The sequence below is a fragment of the Ambystoma mexicanum genome, chromosome 8, assembly GCF_040938575.1.
Source record: "Ambystoma mexicanum isolate Mex_15411 chromosome 8, UKY_AmexF1_1, whole genome shotgun sequence".
Lineage (NCBI taxonomy): Eukaryota > Metazoa > Chordata > Amphibia > Caudata > Ambystomatidae > Ambystoma > Ambystoma mexicanum.
In genome coordinates, this window is record NC_090929.1 from 398300762 (window position 1) to 398319817 (window position 19056).

At 44.8% G+C, this 19056-nt stretch overlaps 1 protein-coding gene across 5 annotated transcripts in view; it reads left to right on the plus strand.

Moving 5' to 3' along the window:
* CDK5RAP2 (CDK5 regulatory subunit associated protein 2) overlaps positions 1-19056 on the plus strand; it is a 2172192-nt gene that overhangs the window by 1144607 nt on the left and 1008529 nt on the right. For all 5 annotated transcript variants that reach the window (XM_069609888.1, XM_069609889.1, XM_069609892.1 and 2 more), the window contains one exon: positions 2587-2771. In XM_069609888.1, coding sequence (XP_069465989.1) covers positions 2587-2771 — 185 coding nt within the window. The remainder of the gene's footprint in view (positions 1-2586; positions 2772-19056) is intronic.

Below are 19056 nucleotides of genomic sequence, written 5' to 3' on the forward strand. Positions count from 1 at the left end.
CTCGCGAGAGGGGGGTCAGGTTCTCCATCCAGAGGTCAGGACTCTCAACCTTCACGCTTGGTATCTGAAAGGTTGAGGTATAAGGATTGGGACCTCAAAGGTGTTGCTTTCGGCCAGGCGGCCAGCAACAAAATCCCTGTACCGTTGCCGTTGGCGTAAGTTCTGTGACTGGTGCAGAGGACAAAATGTTGATCCTTTTCAGTGCTCCATCCCTATGGTTGTGTCTTTCTTACTTTTGTTAGCCCACAGGGGCCTTCAAGTGGGTACCATTAAGGGTTACCTGGTGGCGCTGTCTATCTTTAAGTGCTCGTCTGAAGAATGTTCTTACTTTAAGATTCCTTTGATTTCCCAATTTCTTAAAGGACTGACTAATGTGTTCCCACCGTCCCCTTTCCAGGTGCCGGTTTGGGATTTTAATTTGGTTTTGAAATTTCTCATGGGTGCTCTTTTTGAACCTTTGCACTCTTCTCCTTTCAGATTATTGTCCTTCAAGACTGTGTTCTTGGTTGTGGTTACTTCCGCTCGCAGAGTGAGTGAATTGCAGGCACTTTGCTCAAAGCCACCCTTAACTGTGTTTCACAAAGACAGGGTTGTACTGCGGGTACGTCCTTCCTTTCTACCTAAGGTAGTCTCTGAATTTCATTTGAGTCGGAAGGTGGTTCTCCTTTCTTTCTATCCTCCTCCTCATCCTGGTGAGGAAGAGGAGCGTCTCCATAGGTTGGATCCTAGGAGAGCTTTGAGCTTTTACATTTCTAGGATGTCCAGGGTCAGAGTGGACGATCAACTCTTTGTTGGATATGCTGGACACCGATTGGGCCAGGCTGTTAACAAACAGACCTTGTCCAGGTGGATTATCCTCACCATTACGGAGTGTTACCGCTTGGCGGGTAAGGACCCTCCTGAAGGGTTGTGAGCTCATTCCACTAGGCCGTGGCTACTTCCACCGCCCTCCAGCGGGGTGTTCCTATTAGGAATATTTGTGATGCCGCTACATGGGCTTTGCTCCACACCTTTGTTAAACATTACTCCCTGGATACGATCCATGGTCAGGATATGGCCTTGGGACGCCTGTTCTTTATTCCGCCATCTGATTAGGTACTCTAAATTCTTTTCCCTCCTCCATGTTATGGTACTGCTTTGGGAGTCTGTCAAAGATGTGGAATATGTTAGAGGACACAATTCATTTGAAGAACAAGTTACTTACCAACTGGTAACGTACTTTCGATTGGATGTTTCTCCAACGTATTCCACATCGCCCTCCCAGCCTGCCCCTCTGGACAATTTCCTATGCGATTGCAGCTTACGTTTCCTCAAGGCTATGTGATGTCAAGCAGGCATGAGACTGGTGCCACACGTTCTGGGGGAAAAAACTTAAACTGAGGCTACGTGCGCTGTGCGTCCTATTTATAACATCCGATGACGTCGCCCTAGACGGAGGCCTTCGAGGGACATCGACCCGAAGTCATCGACGCAGGACGCCCTCTGCCGAAAAAGGTTCCGTAGTGCACAGCTGCGTACATTACATGTCAAAGATGTGGAATACGTTGGAGGAACATCCAGTCGAAAGAACATTACCAGTTGGTAAGTAACTTGTTCATCTCGCCCATCCTAAGGGAATTGACTGGCTACCCATTCCAGTCAGGATACTCTTCAAACTGCCTACATTTAAGGCTACTACTGCCTGAACACCAGTCTACCTAGCCACGGAAGTTGTGGGCTCAGCCGAGAAGCTGTTTTCTAGGAGCCAGACCATGCAAGCCTCAATACTATACTGGCATGCAAAGAGAAAATCAGGAAAAGAGGCCTTCTCTTGCTACATGCCAGCGTAGTGGTGCACCCTGCTGGTCTAAATCAGAAGCACCCCAACAAACTCAAGAACCTACTACTCTTGGGTATATACCACCCCTGCAATATGAGCTATCCAGGCTCCCATTATCTGTAACCGCCCCTTCGACCTATTTATGTTACCCCAAATTACTTGTACAGTGCCATGTTGCTTACAGATCTATTTTTGTGATATAGAAACCTAAATTCCAAAAAAGATTTTGTTTTCAGTATTTATTCAGCAGCCAGACATATTATTGTAGTACGTTTATCAATGACTACTGACTTTTCCCTAAGTTTAAGTGTACTATATAACACCCTAAAGTCAAGACAGCCTAGATATTCTCACAAACCCTTTAGACAAACTGTTTAAGAAAAGGCAACCCCAGAGGTAAGAACTCAGTAAATGGTAAGGAAATAGTGTGCTTTGTGATAGAAATGACTACTGTTTATTAATTCTTTTTAAATTAAGAATGTACCAAAATCATGTTTTGGTAGTGTTTCGTGCCACACATGATATTTTTTTGTCGATCTCACAAGCAGCCATGGGTTTCATACTTCTCCAGTGATTTTATACTTTGATTTTATTTCTTTTTGCAGAGAAGTTACTAAAAGGCCAACTTGTGGAAGTTATCAGGATTTGATCCATGGTGGGGCTACCACAAGGTCACAGTTAGGCAACTTTCAGATTAGGTATTTGTTTCAGCTCACTGACAACCACCTATTGACTAAATGATTACGTTTGTTTACCTTATTTTGCAGTTTCTGCCATCTGCATATTTAAATGTTGGTGTTGACGAGGGACTTCAAAGTGAACAAACGGAAGCTCAGCCTTCACTGGATAGTGCAGAGAAGTCCTTAGAAAAACAAGAAATGGATCTCTTTGAAGATGATTTGCTTCCAGCAGTTTGTCTGTCAAAGCACAGTGGAAATCTTTTTGAGTCCAGGTTTGTGATCCAATGCCCACATATTCAAATTTGTTGTTCTGTGATTGTAAAAGTGGTTGTGTTTTTTGAAACTTTTCCTACAAAAAGATTAGTACCAGCATGGTCAAGGGAGATTCATTGTGCATTTGACATTAGATATAGAATTATAAATGTTTAGTATGGTAACTTGAAATCAGGCTCATGAATGTGTGCACAATGTAGATATTACTAGACATCCCACTTGCAGTTCAATTGATTTGCATTAACTTTATAGTTTGCATGTAATAACATGTATTGGGAGCCTCATAACAATATTGCCAATGTCATAACATATGCGCTTTTGGTAGAGGATGGAATATAAGTTATCATAATACTGATTATCACAATAAGAACAACGTATTGGAATGCAGCACAAAAGTGGAAAAAACATAATGCAGCATGGAATTAAAAATAAAAGTGCATAAATGTTGACCACATATCGCAGATTTAGTGAAATTGTTTTGTATTTTTTACATTGGTCCCAACACTTTTCTGGTAATAAACCCTATGTCCAGGGTTTTAGAGCGAGGATGTCATGTGAGCAGGTGCACTTTGCTTGCATGTTCACATTTCCCTCTCTCTTGATGATCCTTTGTAACAGCTCTACTCCTCCTCACCTTCCATCAGGTGTGTTTTATTGCAGTGCAGTATTTCAGGATCACATCAACGGAGAGGGCTCAGTCTCAACAATGTAACCCTTGTGTCATAGTGCCTGCTAGGGCAATCTGGGTGTGACGTATGTTCCTTCCTACCATCTTGGGGCAAGAATGACAGTCCAAACCTCTGCTCCATTGCTTCATATAAAGTGCATTGCTATAGCAGTCAGCTGCCATCGAATCATGAACTCTTACCCTAAAATACTGAGTGATAATGGCTGCTATAAAACAGCTGATGCCATAACGGACCTTTCTCCATGATCCCCTCCACCCCAATCTGACCATACGTGGCTTTGCCATACGGTCTAAGTGGCAACGCCCACCCTGAGCCTGTGCTTTTTCTGATGCTAAATGTACGAGCCTTCACAAAACATAGTCATTGGACTAAAATGATCATACACTTTGAATTTGCTTCTTTTTCCTTTACCTTTGCTTTTCTTTTCCTCCCATCATGAGCAAGAGAGCCCCTAGGTTTAAGGACGTTACCAGCACTCACCTATTAAGAAGGATATCCATGACTGCTATATGCTGCTCGTCACCTCCTGCCATTGCAGAAAATCTCCAATGTCATGTGCCTAAGGGAGGATGCGAGAAATTCATTGCTCGATTAAAAGACTCTACATTGTCCCTGTAGGGGCATTCTGAGCCAGAGAGACAGGAATAATATTGTTCCTTCCATTCCAAATAGGTGATGTCTGGATGGCTTCCTTCAGCTGGAGCAAAAAAGCATAAAGAGAAAGTCTTTCTCAATAAGGGGGCTAAAATGGTCAAATCACAGGCCCTTTGGAAAGAAGCTCACTGTCTCTCGCTCCCTGGTTGTCTCAAGGTTGGATTATTGCAACAGCCCTTTTCTAAATCTACCTGCTTCTACTCTCCGCCCTTTGCAACTTATCCAGAACAGGACTGCGAGACTTGTCCTTGGCCTCAAACCCTGTTCCATATTCCAAAAAGCTCGCGTGTTTGCACTAGAATCCATGAGAAAGAATACACGAAAAAATAACAAGACTAGATAGATTCCATAGGCAGGATAGACCAACCCCGCCAGCAGAAAGAACATCAGTAATGACATTTCGGTTGAGGGATGAATGGAACAAAGATGCTGTGCCCCCTGCCTATACAGTGGATCACAGCCCAAAAACTGCTCCCCTATGTCTACAGAAAAAGGGTTCCTATAAAGTAGGAACGTTTAGCAAATGCTTGAACACAGTGGTTTTGAAACATGAAATAGAACCCGTGTACGTGGGAGACCCTGTTTATTTTATATGTGGAGAAAAAGCATATCCATGGTTACCTAGGAACTAGGGAGGTACATGCTACCTAGGTCTACTGTTTCCAGGAGTGTCCCTCTTGGAGACAACAGAAGTAGCCAGACGAACAAAAGGTAGAACTCAAAGGAGTAGTGAGGATGGAATGATAGCAATGAATATAGCCAAATCATCTATACCGTTCTTGTCCCAAATAGAAAATTCTTACAATATAAGAAAACTGTCTGGAATATTACAAAAAAACAATAGATTCCACAACGGATATTTTATTGAATATGACGTTAGAATGTTAGGGAGAATTCTCTGTTTAGGCTGAATTTCCCTACCTAGTGAGTCCCCCAGCGGCTTTGCTGGATTACTGGGGTTTATTTTTTTTCTCCTGCCAAGAGTGAGACTCTTTTACCCTCTCTCTTGGGCATGTTGAAGTGTGTTTTCTTGGGTAAACCTTGTGTTGAATGGGCTATGGGGTCTTTTACTCCATAGGGCCTCATATTTTTGTGATGTGGGTTACACAGCACCCTCTGTGCCGTAACCCAGGGGTGTCCTAGGGACTCCCCAACATAGACTCCATACCCTGGGACTGACTACTGTCTCCCAGGGCATGTAAAGTCACCAAAGACTTTACTAGTCTTAAATCCTGAACAGAACCAGTACAAACCATCATATTGTGGACGTACTGGCTGGGGCAATTCGATTGCCCCAGGGTCTGTTAGTCGCGGGGGCACGTCTCCGTCCCCCCTGATCGAGTTTTGGCTGGTGGCAGTGGAAACTAAGTTTTATATTCGACCGCGAATATTTTCCTATGGGATTTCCCATTGTTTTAGGCTAACACATTTAATTATTTATTTACGGTAGCCTTAAACATACCGCCGGTTTATATATTTATTATTATAACTCCGGTTGGGATTTTTTGCCAAAACTTGATACTAAAATGGCGGTGGCGTTCGCCTCTGTAACTCTGACCCAAAGTGGAGCCCTTTGTCCCACTTTTTGGCGGGCTTCTCCACAGAAGCCCTCCAAAGTGGTGCCACTCTGTCTGGGGTACTTAGGAGGGGTGGAGGGGGATTTAGGCACCCTGGACTGAGTTACCTTGGTAACTCAAGTCGCACTCCATCCTGATTGGCCCAAGTGGTGAGCCGGCCGGCTCACCACTTAGCATGTTTGAGTGACAGCTAGGCTGGGTGAATGGGGGTTTGCTGCATAAAAGCAGGGCTTTGGGGACTGGGACTTCAGAAGTCGCCACAGGACCTAAGAATCCAACGAGGGACGAGCTGAGCTGATCTGCTACGACGACACCGCCGGTGGAGCCCTGCTGAACCATCTCACCACTTTTCCCGACGACCGAGGAGAACTCTTAACGGAGTGGCTCCTTCCCTTGACTGGTGGGGACAACCAGTTTTCACCTTCTTTCCGTTCTTCGAGGTATCCCGTGGCCGCCTTGCCAGTGCCAAGCACCCCGGCAACCGGAACCCCACCACTTTTACCCCAACCGCGATAGTCGGTAAAACCCTTTAACCGGAGGACTCCGCGGCTGGTTTCTTCCCGGGCAGTGCAACGACCTTCTTCTTCTGCTCTTCAGCGAGATCTTCTTCTCCCCTGACCGACGTCGAGCCTTGCTGCCACTGCCTGGAACAACTGCCCCCGCTGGAGGATCCTTTCCGTTAAGGTACCGTGTTCCGCCTGGCTCCCCTTGCCACCGACTGTACGAGGTAGTTTTAGCCCTCGGCTTTCGATCCTGGGATTGCCTGGGACACTTTGGCTAAACTTTCTGAGCCTCTCTAACACTTTTCCGAACTCTTTTGCAAGACTCTGAATCCCTACCAACTGTGTGATCTTGGGCACGTTTTCGCTCTGTCTGCTCTAAGAGTGGGCCCTGCTTAGTGACTTTTGCTCACCTGTGACTTTGTGCTTCTTTGAGCTTACCGAAAGCGTTCTTGACCTTAGAGTGGTGTGTTTATCCTAACTCTGCTCTTTTTCCCTCCCTCCTTTAACCTACTAGAGTGTCATCTAACGTTAAGCGCTCACCTCTGTTTTAATTATGTGGTGTTAACCTAGAGTTGTCTAGATAGGAATAAGGATTGGGACTGCTTTCCATATAACTGTGTTTGGAGTGTTTTATTATATTTTGCTAGAGTGTTTTCAATTTGTGTGTTCTTAAAAATAAATAACTATATACTTTTGAAACCAAGCTCTGGTCAGTGTTTGCTTGTGCTATTGTGCCTGAGTACATATTGTGTATACTTTGCATACTGCCTAACTCTTCTTGAGGGAAGTCTGACTGCTCAGCCACAGCTACCAGGTAAATCTGGGTGGTGCGGACTGCTACCAAGTGGGTTTACTGCTATACCTGTAGTCTTAAATCTTTTGCAGTGTTCCCCAAGGGAACTGCACAGGTTTCTGCCTAACATAGAAGAAAAAGGAATAAGACTGATGGCACTCCAAAACAGGATGGCTCTCGATATAATATTAGTTGATCGTGGGGGAGTTTGCAAGCTCGTAAAAACTGCATGCTGTGTGTATATAGATGACTACTCCCCTACGATATTTAAAGCGATCCGGAAATTACATGTCATAAGTTCCAAACTCTCTACTGAAGGAGGGGGCTGGGGGGGGATAGAATCCTGGTTATGGGGATTATTGCGGTCTTGGGGATGGAAGTTAATTTCGATACTAATGATGGTACTCGGGATATTCATAACATGCGGCTGTTGCATACAATGCTTACCAATAATATGCACTGAAATAACTGATGGATGTACTAAGGGATGTATGCACATGGTGTTGAGAGGAAAACAAACGCATGGCCGGAATAACAGAGACACTGAGGAAACAAAAATAGTAAAACAATTCATGGCGATAGACATTAATGATGGAGATGATTCAGATGTAGATACCCCAGACTCCTCCTCAGAAGAGGAGGATACAATGAATAAATAAGACGTTTGGCACACGGCCAAAAGGAGGGTTTGTCAATCTGGAAAAATGAATACCCTTCATTTGAATGATAGACGTAACTTGATGGCCGTGGGCCAACCGTCTTATGCACCAAATTATAGAAATATAAACTGCTATGCTTGACCTACAAGCGGCCATTTTAAATGTAGCAAGAATCGCCATTTTGCTTGTTAACCATTGCTCATTGCTTTCTGTCTAAAAACTGCTTTGCAGCTTGCAATTCTTGCGAATTCTGCTTACTCTGCTCAACTGTTAACATTGTTGTCTGAATATGAAAGGACAAGGTCGCGGGACTGAAGAGTTTGCTGAAACTCCTCATGAGTAGCCCAGAAAGGAATGCCCACGCTCCCTCTCTGTAGCCTTGGGAGGAAGCTGCAGGGCATTTAATCACTTCACAGCTGCTAGCCAGTCTCGTACGATGGTAGAATATGTTAGAATAATACAGTTAAAGCCTTGAATTATGCTTCTCTTACGGCCCCCCTTCGCAAAACCCTTTAGAACATGTCGGCTCCGAGGACACGAATAGTACCTCATAGATAGCAAAGCTTGGAATGTGGCTCTTCCCCCGTGTACAGATTGCTTCCAAGAACAGAACCACTGTTTTCTAAAAGATGCCTCCGCACTTTCTAAATTGCACATCGTTACTAGAATAGTCATCGAAAGCATTATAATCGTCATACTCGTCGGATATGTCCATCGACATCCCGAGTTCAAAGGAACTTAATACAGAGGGGTGTTGAACATGACTTTGCTGATTGTATGATATGCATTTTGTATATATGTAACTGATGTACGTAATTCGCTCTCTTGCGTCCCTCGAGGTCTAGGAAACCCACGTTGCGGGGCGTGAGATCAGAATTGGCCAATTGATACTATCTTTTGCTTGCAATAAACCCTAGCATTGGGAATTTGAAACCTCGTGTCTGGCGCATCTTTTCGTGTATGGTTATTGCCTTGTTTCCATAGCACGAGGGACCCCTAGGGGCCCCTTTCAGTATCTCTCCAGCCCTAATATGTCTGCACTGGCTCCCTGTGGCTGCAAAGATTAATTTCAATACCCTTTGTATTGTCCACAAGGCTTTCTGCGGCGTGGGTCCAAAATTGCTTCAGCTGTCCCTCTGTAAATACCTTCCCTCCCGAGCTCTTCGCTCCTCCACCTCTAACTTCCTCAGGGTCAGTCGTTTTAAGAAACGAGCTAGGGTTAGATCTGTCTTCGGCTGGGACCTCCCTTTGGAACAGCCTCCCTACGACTCGGAAACTTGAAGAGAACCATCTCCGGTTCCGGAAGCACCTCAAGACCTTCCTCTTTGCTTCTGCCTTCGCTCCTCTTCTCCCCTGCTGATCTGTTCTTTCTCAGCATTGTGCACCTGGTTACCCTCTGACTTCTGGGCTCTGGCACCTGCTCACCCTGCCAACTACCCGCACTGCCTCCTGGCAATCCCTTGCACTGGGGGCTGTATCTGTAACTCTACAGCCCCCCCCCTTTTTCTGCACTTATCAGACATACCTTGTCTGTTGCCTTAAACCTAGCACTTGCCACTTGCTGGCTGCACTACCACTGTTTTTTGCTTTTATCATTTATTTATCTATTATATTTTATTTCTTTTTATTTCTTTGCTCTGCATTTTCCACTTTCTCCCCTCTTCCTTTGCACTTTCCCCTTTCATTCTCCCATGCACTTGGCGTTATCAATGTCACTGGGCCTAGTTAGATCATTGTTTTGTTCTCCCTTGTTCCCCTCCCTTGCCTAGTCGCGCTCTGAAACACTTGCGTAGGAGCACGATACAAATAAAATATCAGTATCAAAAAATAAGATTCTATATCCCCTTCAAGTCCCTCAGAAAAGGGGAGGTGGCTTTTATGCAGCCAGTTTATGTGAAGCCAAAGTCTGCTTTGCATGGCATGTCATTAATGCTGGCATCGTCTTTGGAGGCTTTCCTGCTTGCTCGCCATAACATATATATATGGGACAAAGTCCCCCCTACCGTACGTTAGAAGGGTATTGCAATTAATGAAATGTATCGAAAAAAAAGTTTTCGTTTTTGTGCTTTAAAATAAGTAATAACATGCAGATTGCAAGATTCTTGCTCACATGTGTTAAGCTCCGGTATTGCACACATTACAAATTCTACCATGACAATTAATGGCTGTAAAGTGACACAGAAAACTATTCTGCAAGCAAGGATTTGAAAAACTTTCAACAGCTTTAAGTGCTGCAGTGACCGCTGGAATTCTATCTCCTTGCTCGAGCAGCAGGCATTGTGACATCACAATTGAAGTGTAATAAGTGATTACAGAGCGGTTGCAATATCATTTTTTTTATTGTAAGTCAGTTGTGATGTCACAAGTGGCTTATGATAAGAAAATTATTTCCAACCTTTTATACAGATATTGCAGGCTTCTATATCCATATGGAAGGACATTTCTTCATAGAACCCAATGAATACCTGCTCATTAAAACCAGAGATTGAAGGACACTCTAATCCACTGGAATTCTTATTACTCCAGCTACTTCATTCATCCCACAGAGGATCCTCTGTGAAAGATGTTATGGCCTCTGAAGTATAATAACTGCACTGACCATTGTCATGGTCCTTCATACTGGAAGAAGTAGAGACTTCCCACTAATTCGCCATCTATTCAGTCTTCAATAAATCCTGTACGTTCTTCATAGATGTGCTAAAAGGATTTTCAATTAGAAAGCCCCTCAGCATACAGCACTCTTCATCTTTTTTAACAGAAATACCAGCTCAGCACTCCGTCTTGCCTCAACCAAACTCAATTCCGTGGACACTGGGCCATCTTCATGGAAGAATCTGAGGAGTCTCAATGGGCTCTCCAATATAATGCTTGGTCCTTCAGATTTCTTTGGTACCATCAAGTCGAAGTGATATTTTCAGCAGGATTCCTCCATTGTTATAAAGAACCTTAACAAATGTAAGAACTTGTTCAAGGTAGGCTAACAGGAGACGAGCAGGGAAACGAGCATACAATGCATGCGACTGGGTCAAGAGCTTGAACCTATCAAAGGGGTACAAGGATCCCTCCTGCCCTGGGGTAGGTGGACTACCATGGTGTATGGCATAGCTGATCCTACCCCAGCCATGATGTATGAGAATTGGCAGGACCCCAGTCCCCTGTTTGATTTATTTGATTTATTGGGCATTTGTATGGCGCCTATACATCAAAAAGTGTTTCCAGGCGCCACAAGACAAAAAAAGTGGAGGTGGCGACAGAGGAGAAAATAACAATAACGGTCCTACTAGGCCTTGTGACATTCGGATTGTGCAAGTGCAGTAACAAGAAGGGCAGCGGTGCAGGTAAGGGATGAGATAGGGAGAGGGGAAGAGGAAGAAAGTGCAGGAGGGACTGGGCACCAGGAGCTGGGCAAGTGCTATGGGGATTCCAAGAGGGCAAGTGCCAAGGGAACCAAGGGTGGGGGTCAATAGTGCTAGGATATTTATGGACCAGATTCACTAGGCTAGTCAAGGAAGGGAGCCCGAAGGGCAAGTGCTGGTAAAAGGTTGCGGGGAAGACCAGTCGAAGAAAGGCGTTGCCTTGGTGAGACTCATAGGGGACACAGAAACCAGTCGCAGTGGCAGGAGGCTGCTAGCAGGGAGAGGGAAGGAGGGGGAGAAAAGGAAGGTCTTGAGAAGCTTCTGGAACTTGAGGAGATCCGGCTCAAGAAGTAGAGGAGCAGGAAAGCTGTTCCAGGGGGAGGCTCCTGCCGATGTAAGAGATCTACCCTCACTCTCTGCTTGGAGAAATGTCTGAGCTGCTGAGAGTTGGAGCTAGAGGACCAAAAGACACTAGCAGGGAGGTATTTAGGGAGAGAGAGTTGGATGTAGCGAGGTCCCAGGCCCCATAAAGCCTTGTGGATGATGCAGAGGGTCTTGAATTTGATCCGTGCAACCACTGGGAGCCAGTGGAGAGATTTTAGGGCTGGACAGATGTGGTCCCTGGGACTTGAGGCCAAGCATAAGTCTCACAGTCCTATTCTGGATTAGTAAAAGAAGGCGGAAAGAGGAAGGTTAAGGAAGAGGCTGTTGCAGTAATACAGCCTGGAGAGAACCAGAGCTCTTGAGACATTGTGTATCTGGTGGAAGGTGAGGAACGGGAAAATTCCTCTGAGGAGGTGAAGCTGAAAGTGCACCTTCTTGGCAAGGTCTGCGATATGAGTTGAGAAGGGGAGCGAGGAGTCAAAGATGACACCCAAGTTTTTAGCCTCACAAAAGGGTGAGTGGAGATGGCCCAAGGAGGGCGGCCAGAGAGTAGGAGTTAAGGAGGGGGCAGAAGTCCCAATGAGAAGGATCTCACTCTTACTGGCATTAAGGCAGAGATCGTTATCAGCACACCATGCCTGTATAGCAGTCAGTCGGGAATAAGAGAGAAAGGAGAGGGGGAAAGAGGATGGAAGCTTAAAGGAATACTGTGTCATCAGCATAACACTGGAAATGAGAGAAGATGGAGATTAAGTGAGCGAGAAGAGCAAGGTAAATGTTGAAAAGCCAATGCAAGATGATGCAGCACTGAGGGATGCGGGAAGTAGAGTAGAGAAAAGGTCACAGTTGCACTTGGGAGGGCCGATTCGATAGGAAAGAGATCAACCAATCCAGTGCCCAGTCCGTGATGCCCAGGGTATCTCGGAGCCAATTTATTGACCGTGTCAAAGGCAGATGACAGATCGAGGAGGATGAGAAAGGAAGGAGAATTGGAGACAAGGTTTGAGAACAAGTCATCACAGGTGTTTGGGGGAGCGGTTTCCGTGCCTCTGGCTGCTCTGAAGCCATACTGGTGGTCGTGGAGACAGAGAACAGACTTGGTATGATGGATTAGTTGGGAGATGACCAACTTCTCAAGGATTTTGCCCAAGAAGGGGAGTAGTGGAGTTAGGGCTTTATTTGGAGAGGTTGCACAAGGGTGTGCTTGATGGGATGGGAAGGAGACAGATGCAAAATAGTGGTTACAGAATTCTGCCAAAGAGGGAGCAACAGAGGCAATATTGTCCTTGATAGTTCTAGAGGAGCTGGGAAGCGCCTGTTTGGAGGAGACTTTCTTAGAGCAAAACATTTTGGTGACCTTTTCAGGTGAGGAGGAGAGTAGGGAGAAAGGGGAGAGGGGGGCCAAATTAGGCCCGTGTGCAGGGGTAGGAGGGAGGAGAGTAGAGGAGAAAGAAGGCGGGATGTCCTGACTTTTGGTTGTGAGGTGGGAGGCCAAAGCCGGGCAAAGGGCCTGGGATGGAAGAGAAGTTTGCATCATGAGATTATTTGAGGATAACTGCTCAGATAACCACTCAGAACCAGCATTTCCTCTATCAGTAGCCAAGATACTAGACTACCCCTATGAACGCACTGGCAAAAAGATCACCAGATGCAAGATAAACGTGCAATAAAACTCATAGGATAGGTCGCAAGAAAATTACACTGAATAAGAGAGGGGGCAACAGAGAACGCATACTGAGACAGACAGAAGCGAGAACTATGTCAATTCCGGGCTCCTGAGATTGATCTAAGTGTAGACAGTGAAATTAGCTCATTTCTATGAAGAGAAGGTATCCAACAATAACTGTAAGAAAAAGTAATGCAATGCATGAATCTTATAGTACTAGGGCATTAAGACGAATGGGTAATCCCTAGGGAGAATACTTGCTATACATCTATTGGAGATGGTATATTTGTAACAACTAGAAGACCATATCTAATAACAGGATGACTCTTTGCATATTGGTACTCTAAATCAGGTTACAATATAATTCTTATTTGATTAAGATTTATTGACACTGGATAGTTTATCACAAAGTTTATATGTGAGTCCGACAAAGTAAGGAACACAAGAGGAAAATAAGAAGGTTAGAACAATGACAAACATCAAGGACAACGACAAGACGTGTGCTATTAAGTTAGAAGGAATTGTGGATTACTTTACAGGCCAAATTTGTAATTTAAGGAAGAGTCGAGGCTTAGCCAATGTGCGTGTACTTAAGCTTCACCAAAATGGTGGCCGCGTCTGTTGACACGGAACGTTGGCGCAAGGGGCATTAACTCCAGGAACGATGGTAAACTACCTGATTGCCTTATGTGAGGACTAGCGTCTATTAAATGCACATGAACCCATTGGGGCTTTTAATCGAATACAATGCAAATGGTGTGTTAAGTTTGAACGCGATAGAAAGTGCGAGGCGGAGCTAACCATCCTTGAATGCGTATTTCCTCACACGAGGACCAGCATCTATTGCAAGAATTTATTTGATCATAATAAAAAATGGTGCGCTGACTACAAATTTGATAGGAAATGCGAGGTGGGGCAATCAATCCCTAAATGTGAATTATTGCGATTAGAAACCTGCTAAAATGTTCCGTTTAAACCGGCAAAGGATTGCAAAACTGACTGCAAATAAGCCTGCCATTTGAGTTCACGAGATTGTCTTTAAAACAACTGTGCACTATTTACATTGGGTGAACTTTTTAAGCACCCTTGATAAACCTATAACTTAGAAGGCAACAATGACAAAATGGTAATTAATTTTCAACTAAAAGAATACGACGGCATCAAATGAAATGGGTAATGTAGAGTAAGGGATTAACCTGTGATTTGAAAGTCTTACAAAAGAATCCACGTAAGTGATGTGACACGCAAAAAAAACATTGGGGTGAGTCAAAATCGCCATTTAATATAACTGCAGATTTAACTAACTGTAAGAGAATATTTTCAGTATATTTAATGATTAATATATTGTTTGAATCTCTTCGCTTTTTCTACCCTATGCCAACCCCTTTTTATATTGTTACATGTAGAATGATCTAATGCATGGCTGGTTTTGATAAGGGCCAGAGGCTGAAACGTATTAACCGAAGGACTGTTTTTCTAGATTAAACGTGCCTGGCGCAACTCATGAAGCACTAAACATCTCATTTGTATGGTTACAATAAAAGCGCTTGAACTATTCCTCTGAGTTTTGTGGGATTCATCAATCCAACCGTGACCTGCAACACAGTATTACTTAGACTACAGTAACATCCCTACACAGCTCTATATAAAATACTCTTTACATCTTGTTGAAGGTAGCTAAGAATCTATTCATCATAACTGCTAAGTAAAAAAGGATCTAATGGACAAGTTCCTCCCACAGATTCCTCATCTTCAGAAATATCCCATTGACGCAGTGAGCAACGCAATTTATTTTCAGCCACCCGGTGGCACCCTTCAGGTCTTTTCTCCCCTCGTTCATCTCGTTGTCTCCATCTTGTGCTGAGCTGACATAATCGGCTATATGTACGGAGCGGTCAACGTTGTTTTCCTCCTTTTTTCCGTGACAACATAGTCACTCATCAAAACTTTTAATTTTATTTTCTTTTCTTCTAAACATGTCCCTAGAGGAATCTAAATTCATTGTTCCGAAAAAAACATCTCCAGTATCCCCTCCTCCAATCATCAATGTGGATCGGAGCTCCACAACGAGCTTGTCTTCTCCATCATGGAAGCATAAGAAGCGCTGATCGAGGTACAAGGAGCTGGCTGAGGCAGAATTTTCCACAGCATCTTCTGTTAAGCAGAAACCTGTGCAGTTCCCTCTGGGACCACTGCAAAAGATTTAAGATTACAGGTGTTGGCAGTAAACCCACTTGGTAGCAGTCTGTACCACACAGATTCACTGTGGTAGCTGTGGCTGAGCAGTCAGACTTCCCTCAAGAAGAGTTAGGCAGTATTTAGAGGATACAGGATAGGTACAGAGTCACAGTAGTACAAACAAACACTGACCAGAGCTAGGTGTAAAAGTATATACTTATTTATTTTAAAGGCACACTCATAGAATTACACTAGCACAGGAAAAAAAAGGTAGGTAAGTCAAAACACAGTCACTATTACTTATATGTACATCCCTAGTCATTTGTTGGACAAGTCTAAGTTAACACCACTTATTTCCAAACAGAGGTGAGCGCTTAACATCAGATGGCACTCCAACAAGTTATTAGAAAAGGGAGGGAAAAGCAGAAATAATGAGAGCAGTAAGGTAAAACACTTTTCACAGAAGGGTAGCAAAGACAGTCAATGGTGGAACAAGGAGAATTCGTTCGGGGCCCGCTTCAGAGAGAGCCAGGTAAAAATATGCCCAAGATCACACAATATCGCAAGTCTTTGCAGGTAAGTAGAAAAGGTTTTACTACGGTTCAGAAAAGTTTAGTTAGGGTGTCCCCGACCTACCCAGGTTCGAGAGCCGAGGGCTAAATCTACCCTGTACAATCGGTGGCAAGGGAGGCCGGGCGGATCACAGTACCTTTAAAAGTGGAAAGGATCCTCCAGCGGTGGTAGTCGTTCCTGGTAGTGGGTGCAAGTTGCGGCGTCGTCCAGGGGAAGAGGTGAGCTCGACGTGGAGGAAAGCTGCAGGTCGTTGCACTACCAGGGATGAGGCCAGCCGTGGAGTTTTCCGGTCACAAAGGAGTTTACCCCTCTTTCGCGGTTGAGGTAAAAAGTGGTATCCCGGTTGCCGGGGTGCTTGGCACAGGCAAGGCGGCCACGAGATGCTTCGGGACGGCGAAAAGAAGGCAGCAACTGGTTGTCCCCACCAGTTAAGGGAAGGAGACTCTCTGGAGGGAGATCTCCTCTGTTGTCGGAAAAAGTGGTGAGACGGTTCCGCAGGGCTTCATCGGTGGTGTCGTCTTGACATGTCGTCTCGGCTTCTCCCTCTTCGGCTTCTTAGGTCCTGTGGCGACTTCTGAAGAACCAGTCCCAAAACCCCTGCTTTTATGCAGCAAACCCCCATTCATACAGCCTAGCTGTCACTCAAACATGCTAAGTGGTGAGCGGGGTGGCTCACCACTTGGGCCAATCACACTAGAGTGCGACATGAGTTGGCAAGGCAACTCAGTCCAGGGTGCCTAAACCCCCTCCCACACCCCCTGTGGTACCCAGACAGAATGGCACCACTGTGGAGGGCTTCTGTGCAGAAGCCCGCCAAAAGTCAAACAAAGGCTCGACTCGGGTTCAGGGTTACTGAAGTGAACCTAGATGCCATTTTGGCGGCGAGTTCTGGCAAAAAATCCCAACCGGTGAATTTATATTAAATAAATAAACCGGCGGTATCTTTAACATTGCACCAAAAAGTGGTGCATTAAAATCAATGGGAAATCCCATTGGGAAATATTCCGGTGGAATATTTCTGTGGTATCCACTGCCACCAGCCAGAAACTCGGCGAGGGGGGACGGGACAGTACCTCCTCGACAACAGACCCAGGGGCAATCTAATTGCCCCTACCAGTACTTCCACAGTAAGATGGTTTGTACTGGTTAAGTTCCTAAGTTAAGACTAGTAAAGTCAATGGCAACTTTACAGAGCCAGGGAGACAGTAGTCAGTCCCAGGGTGTGGAGTCTATGTTTGGGGGTCTCTATGATACCCCTGTGTTACTGCACTGAGGGTGCTGTGTAACACACATTCAAAAACCAATGATAGCTTATGGGGAAAAATACCCCCTAGCCCATAAGCACATAGCAAGTCACAGTAACACTCTCAAATCATGTCCAAGAGTGAGGGTAAAAGAGTCTCACTCTTGGCAGGAGAAAAAAATAAAACCTCGAAAATCCAGCAAAGCTGCTGGGGGACTCGCTAGGTTAGGAAATTCAGCCTAAACAGAGAATTCTCTCTAACATCTTCCTTTAAGGAAAAATGTAAAGCATTCAGGACCTTAATGCTAAAAATATTTGAGCAGGCTCCAGAAGGCATTAAAATAAATATATTTTTTTCAGAAATAAAAAAAAGACCCAACACCATTTTTTGCACGCCCTTTCAGCTGGTGCCCTGGTGGAAAAAATAAGGTGACAAGACCGTCCAAGGCACCGGTGCCTTTGACGCCGTTGGTCTCTGAGACAACAGCACTGACCCAGAGTAAAGAGAAAGTTGCCAAGCCGTTTGCCTAGACGCTGATACCATCGCAAAATGTCCCAATGGTGTTGGGACAGAGAACATTAATAAAGAGACAATTTTGGAGTCATCAGGACCAAGCGATTCCCTTTATAAGCCTTGCAAGAGGAGGGCTCAAGTTGGGGTTTTTAGGATATATTTTTAAAGATTATGGAGAGGCTCCTTCAGGCTTCTGCCTATCCACTGACATTCCCACAGAGTCATGGCCAGAAGAGCTTTTGGGCACTCAATTCATTGACTTACTCTTGCAACTGCAGAAGGATTTGTAAGAGTTGATTGGCTTATGAAGATTCCCCGATTCAGAGATGGGCCTTCAGCCTGTCACCGCTCTTCTGCAAAGCTGTGGGGGTTAGAGCTGTTGACACTCCAAGTTAAGTATCTTCTTCTGAGGAAGTAATATCTCATGAAATTATAGACATTTTAAAGCCAATGGAACCAAGGATATGAGTTCTACCTTTCGGTGGTGCTTTTGTGTATGTGATAAAACCAGCGTCCTCTGCTATTGTGGACAAAGACATTGGGCCTCATTCCGAGTTGGGCGGTGCAGGTTAAATGCTGCATTACCGCACTGCCCAACTATGAGTTGGGTGGAAAGTTGGCGGATTCACCTACAGTTATGAGCTGGCGGTAAATAGGTCAAACTGCTTGCCAGATTTCGGCAGAATTACCACCAGGGTAATTCTGCCGAAATGCCCATGGAGTCCTATGGACTCCAATTAAATGGGGACGAACACCGCCACCACTACTTTTTTATTGTGTTTGGTGTTATCTCAGCGGATTTACCATTGAGATAACCACCAAACTTATAATCAGGCCAATTGCCCAGAAGCGCACATAGTGGGTCTAGGTGATGCCCAGGCTTTGACGTTCAGCAGTCAGCCTTGTCATTGAGGTAGTTTTGGCAGGCTAAAAGGCTGCATTGGTTCCGCCAGTCCTGGATAGGGAATCGAAGAAATTGGATGCATGGGGAAGAAAATGTTTTGCTTCCGGAAGCGCGGCACTCTAAGCAGTGAATGCTAGTTGTACCCATGCTAGATATATATATTCTTTATGGGACGTTGCGGATTCAGATGCAGCTTACCTCCCCCCCCAAAACCTTTAAAGCAGTGAGCTCAAGATGGTAAGGACACAGCCAGGAATATATTGGTGGTGCCATTCCATACTACGATATGTGTCCAGAGGAATATGGGAACAGCTGCTGGTGTCCGTAGATACTCTTGGATGCTATCAGCGAAGTTCACATGGGATGTTCAGGACAATTTACTATTGGTTGGCTATGAAATATTCAGGACAAAGGCTGAAGAAATCTTGAAAAAATGAAAGGAATCCAGACAGGCTGCTAGATCTTTGGGTCTATCCTTATTAACCCCCTCTTCTACTTTGGGAAGAGGTAGATTTATACATTATTCCTGTTTATCGAAAGGCAGTGGAGACGCGAAACAACAATGGGTGCTACAGAACAAGCTCCACTCCT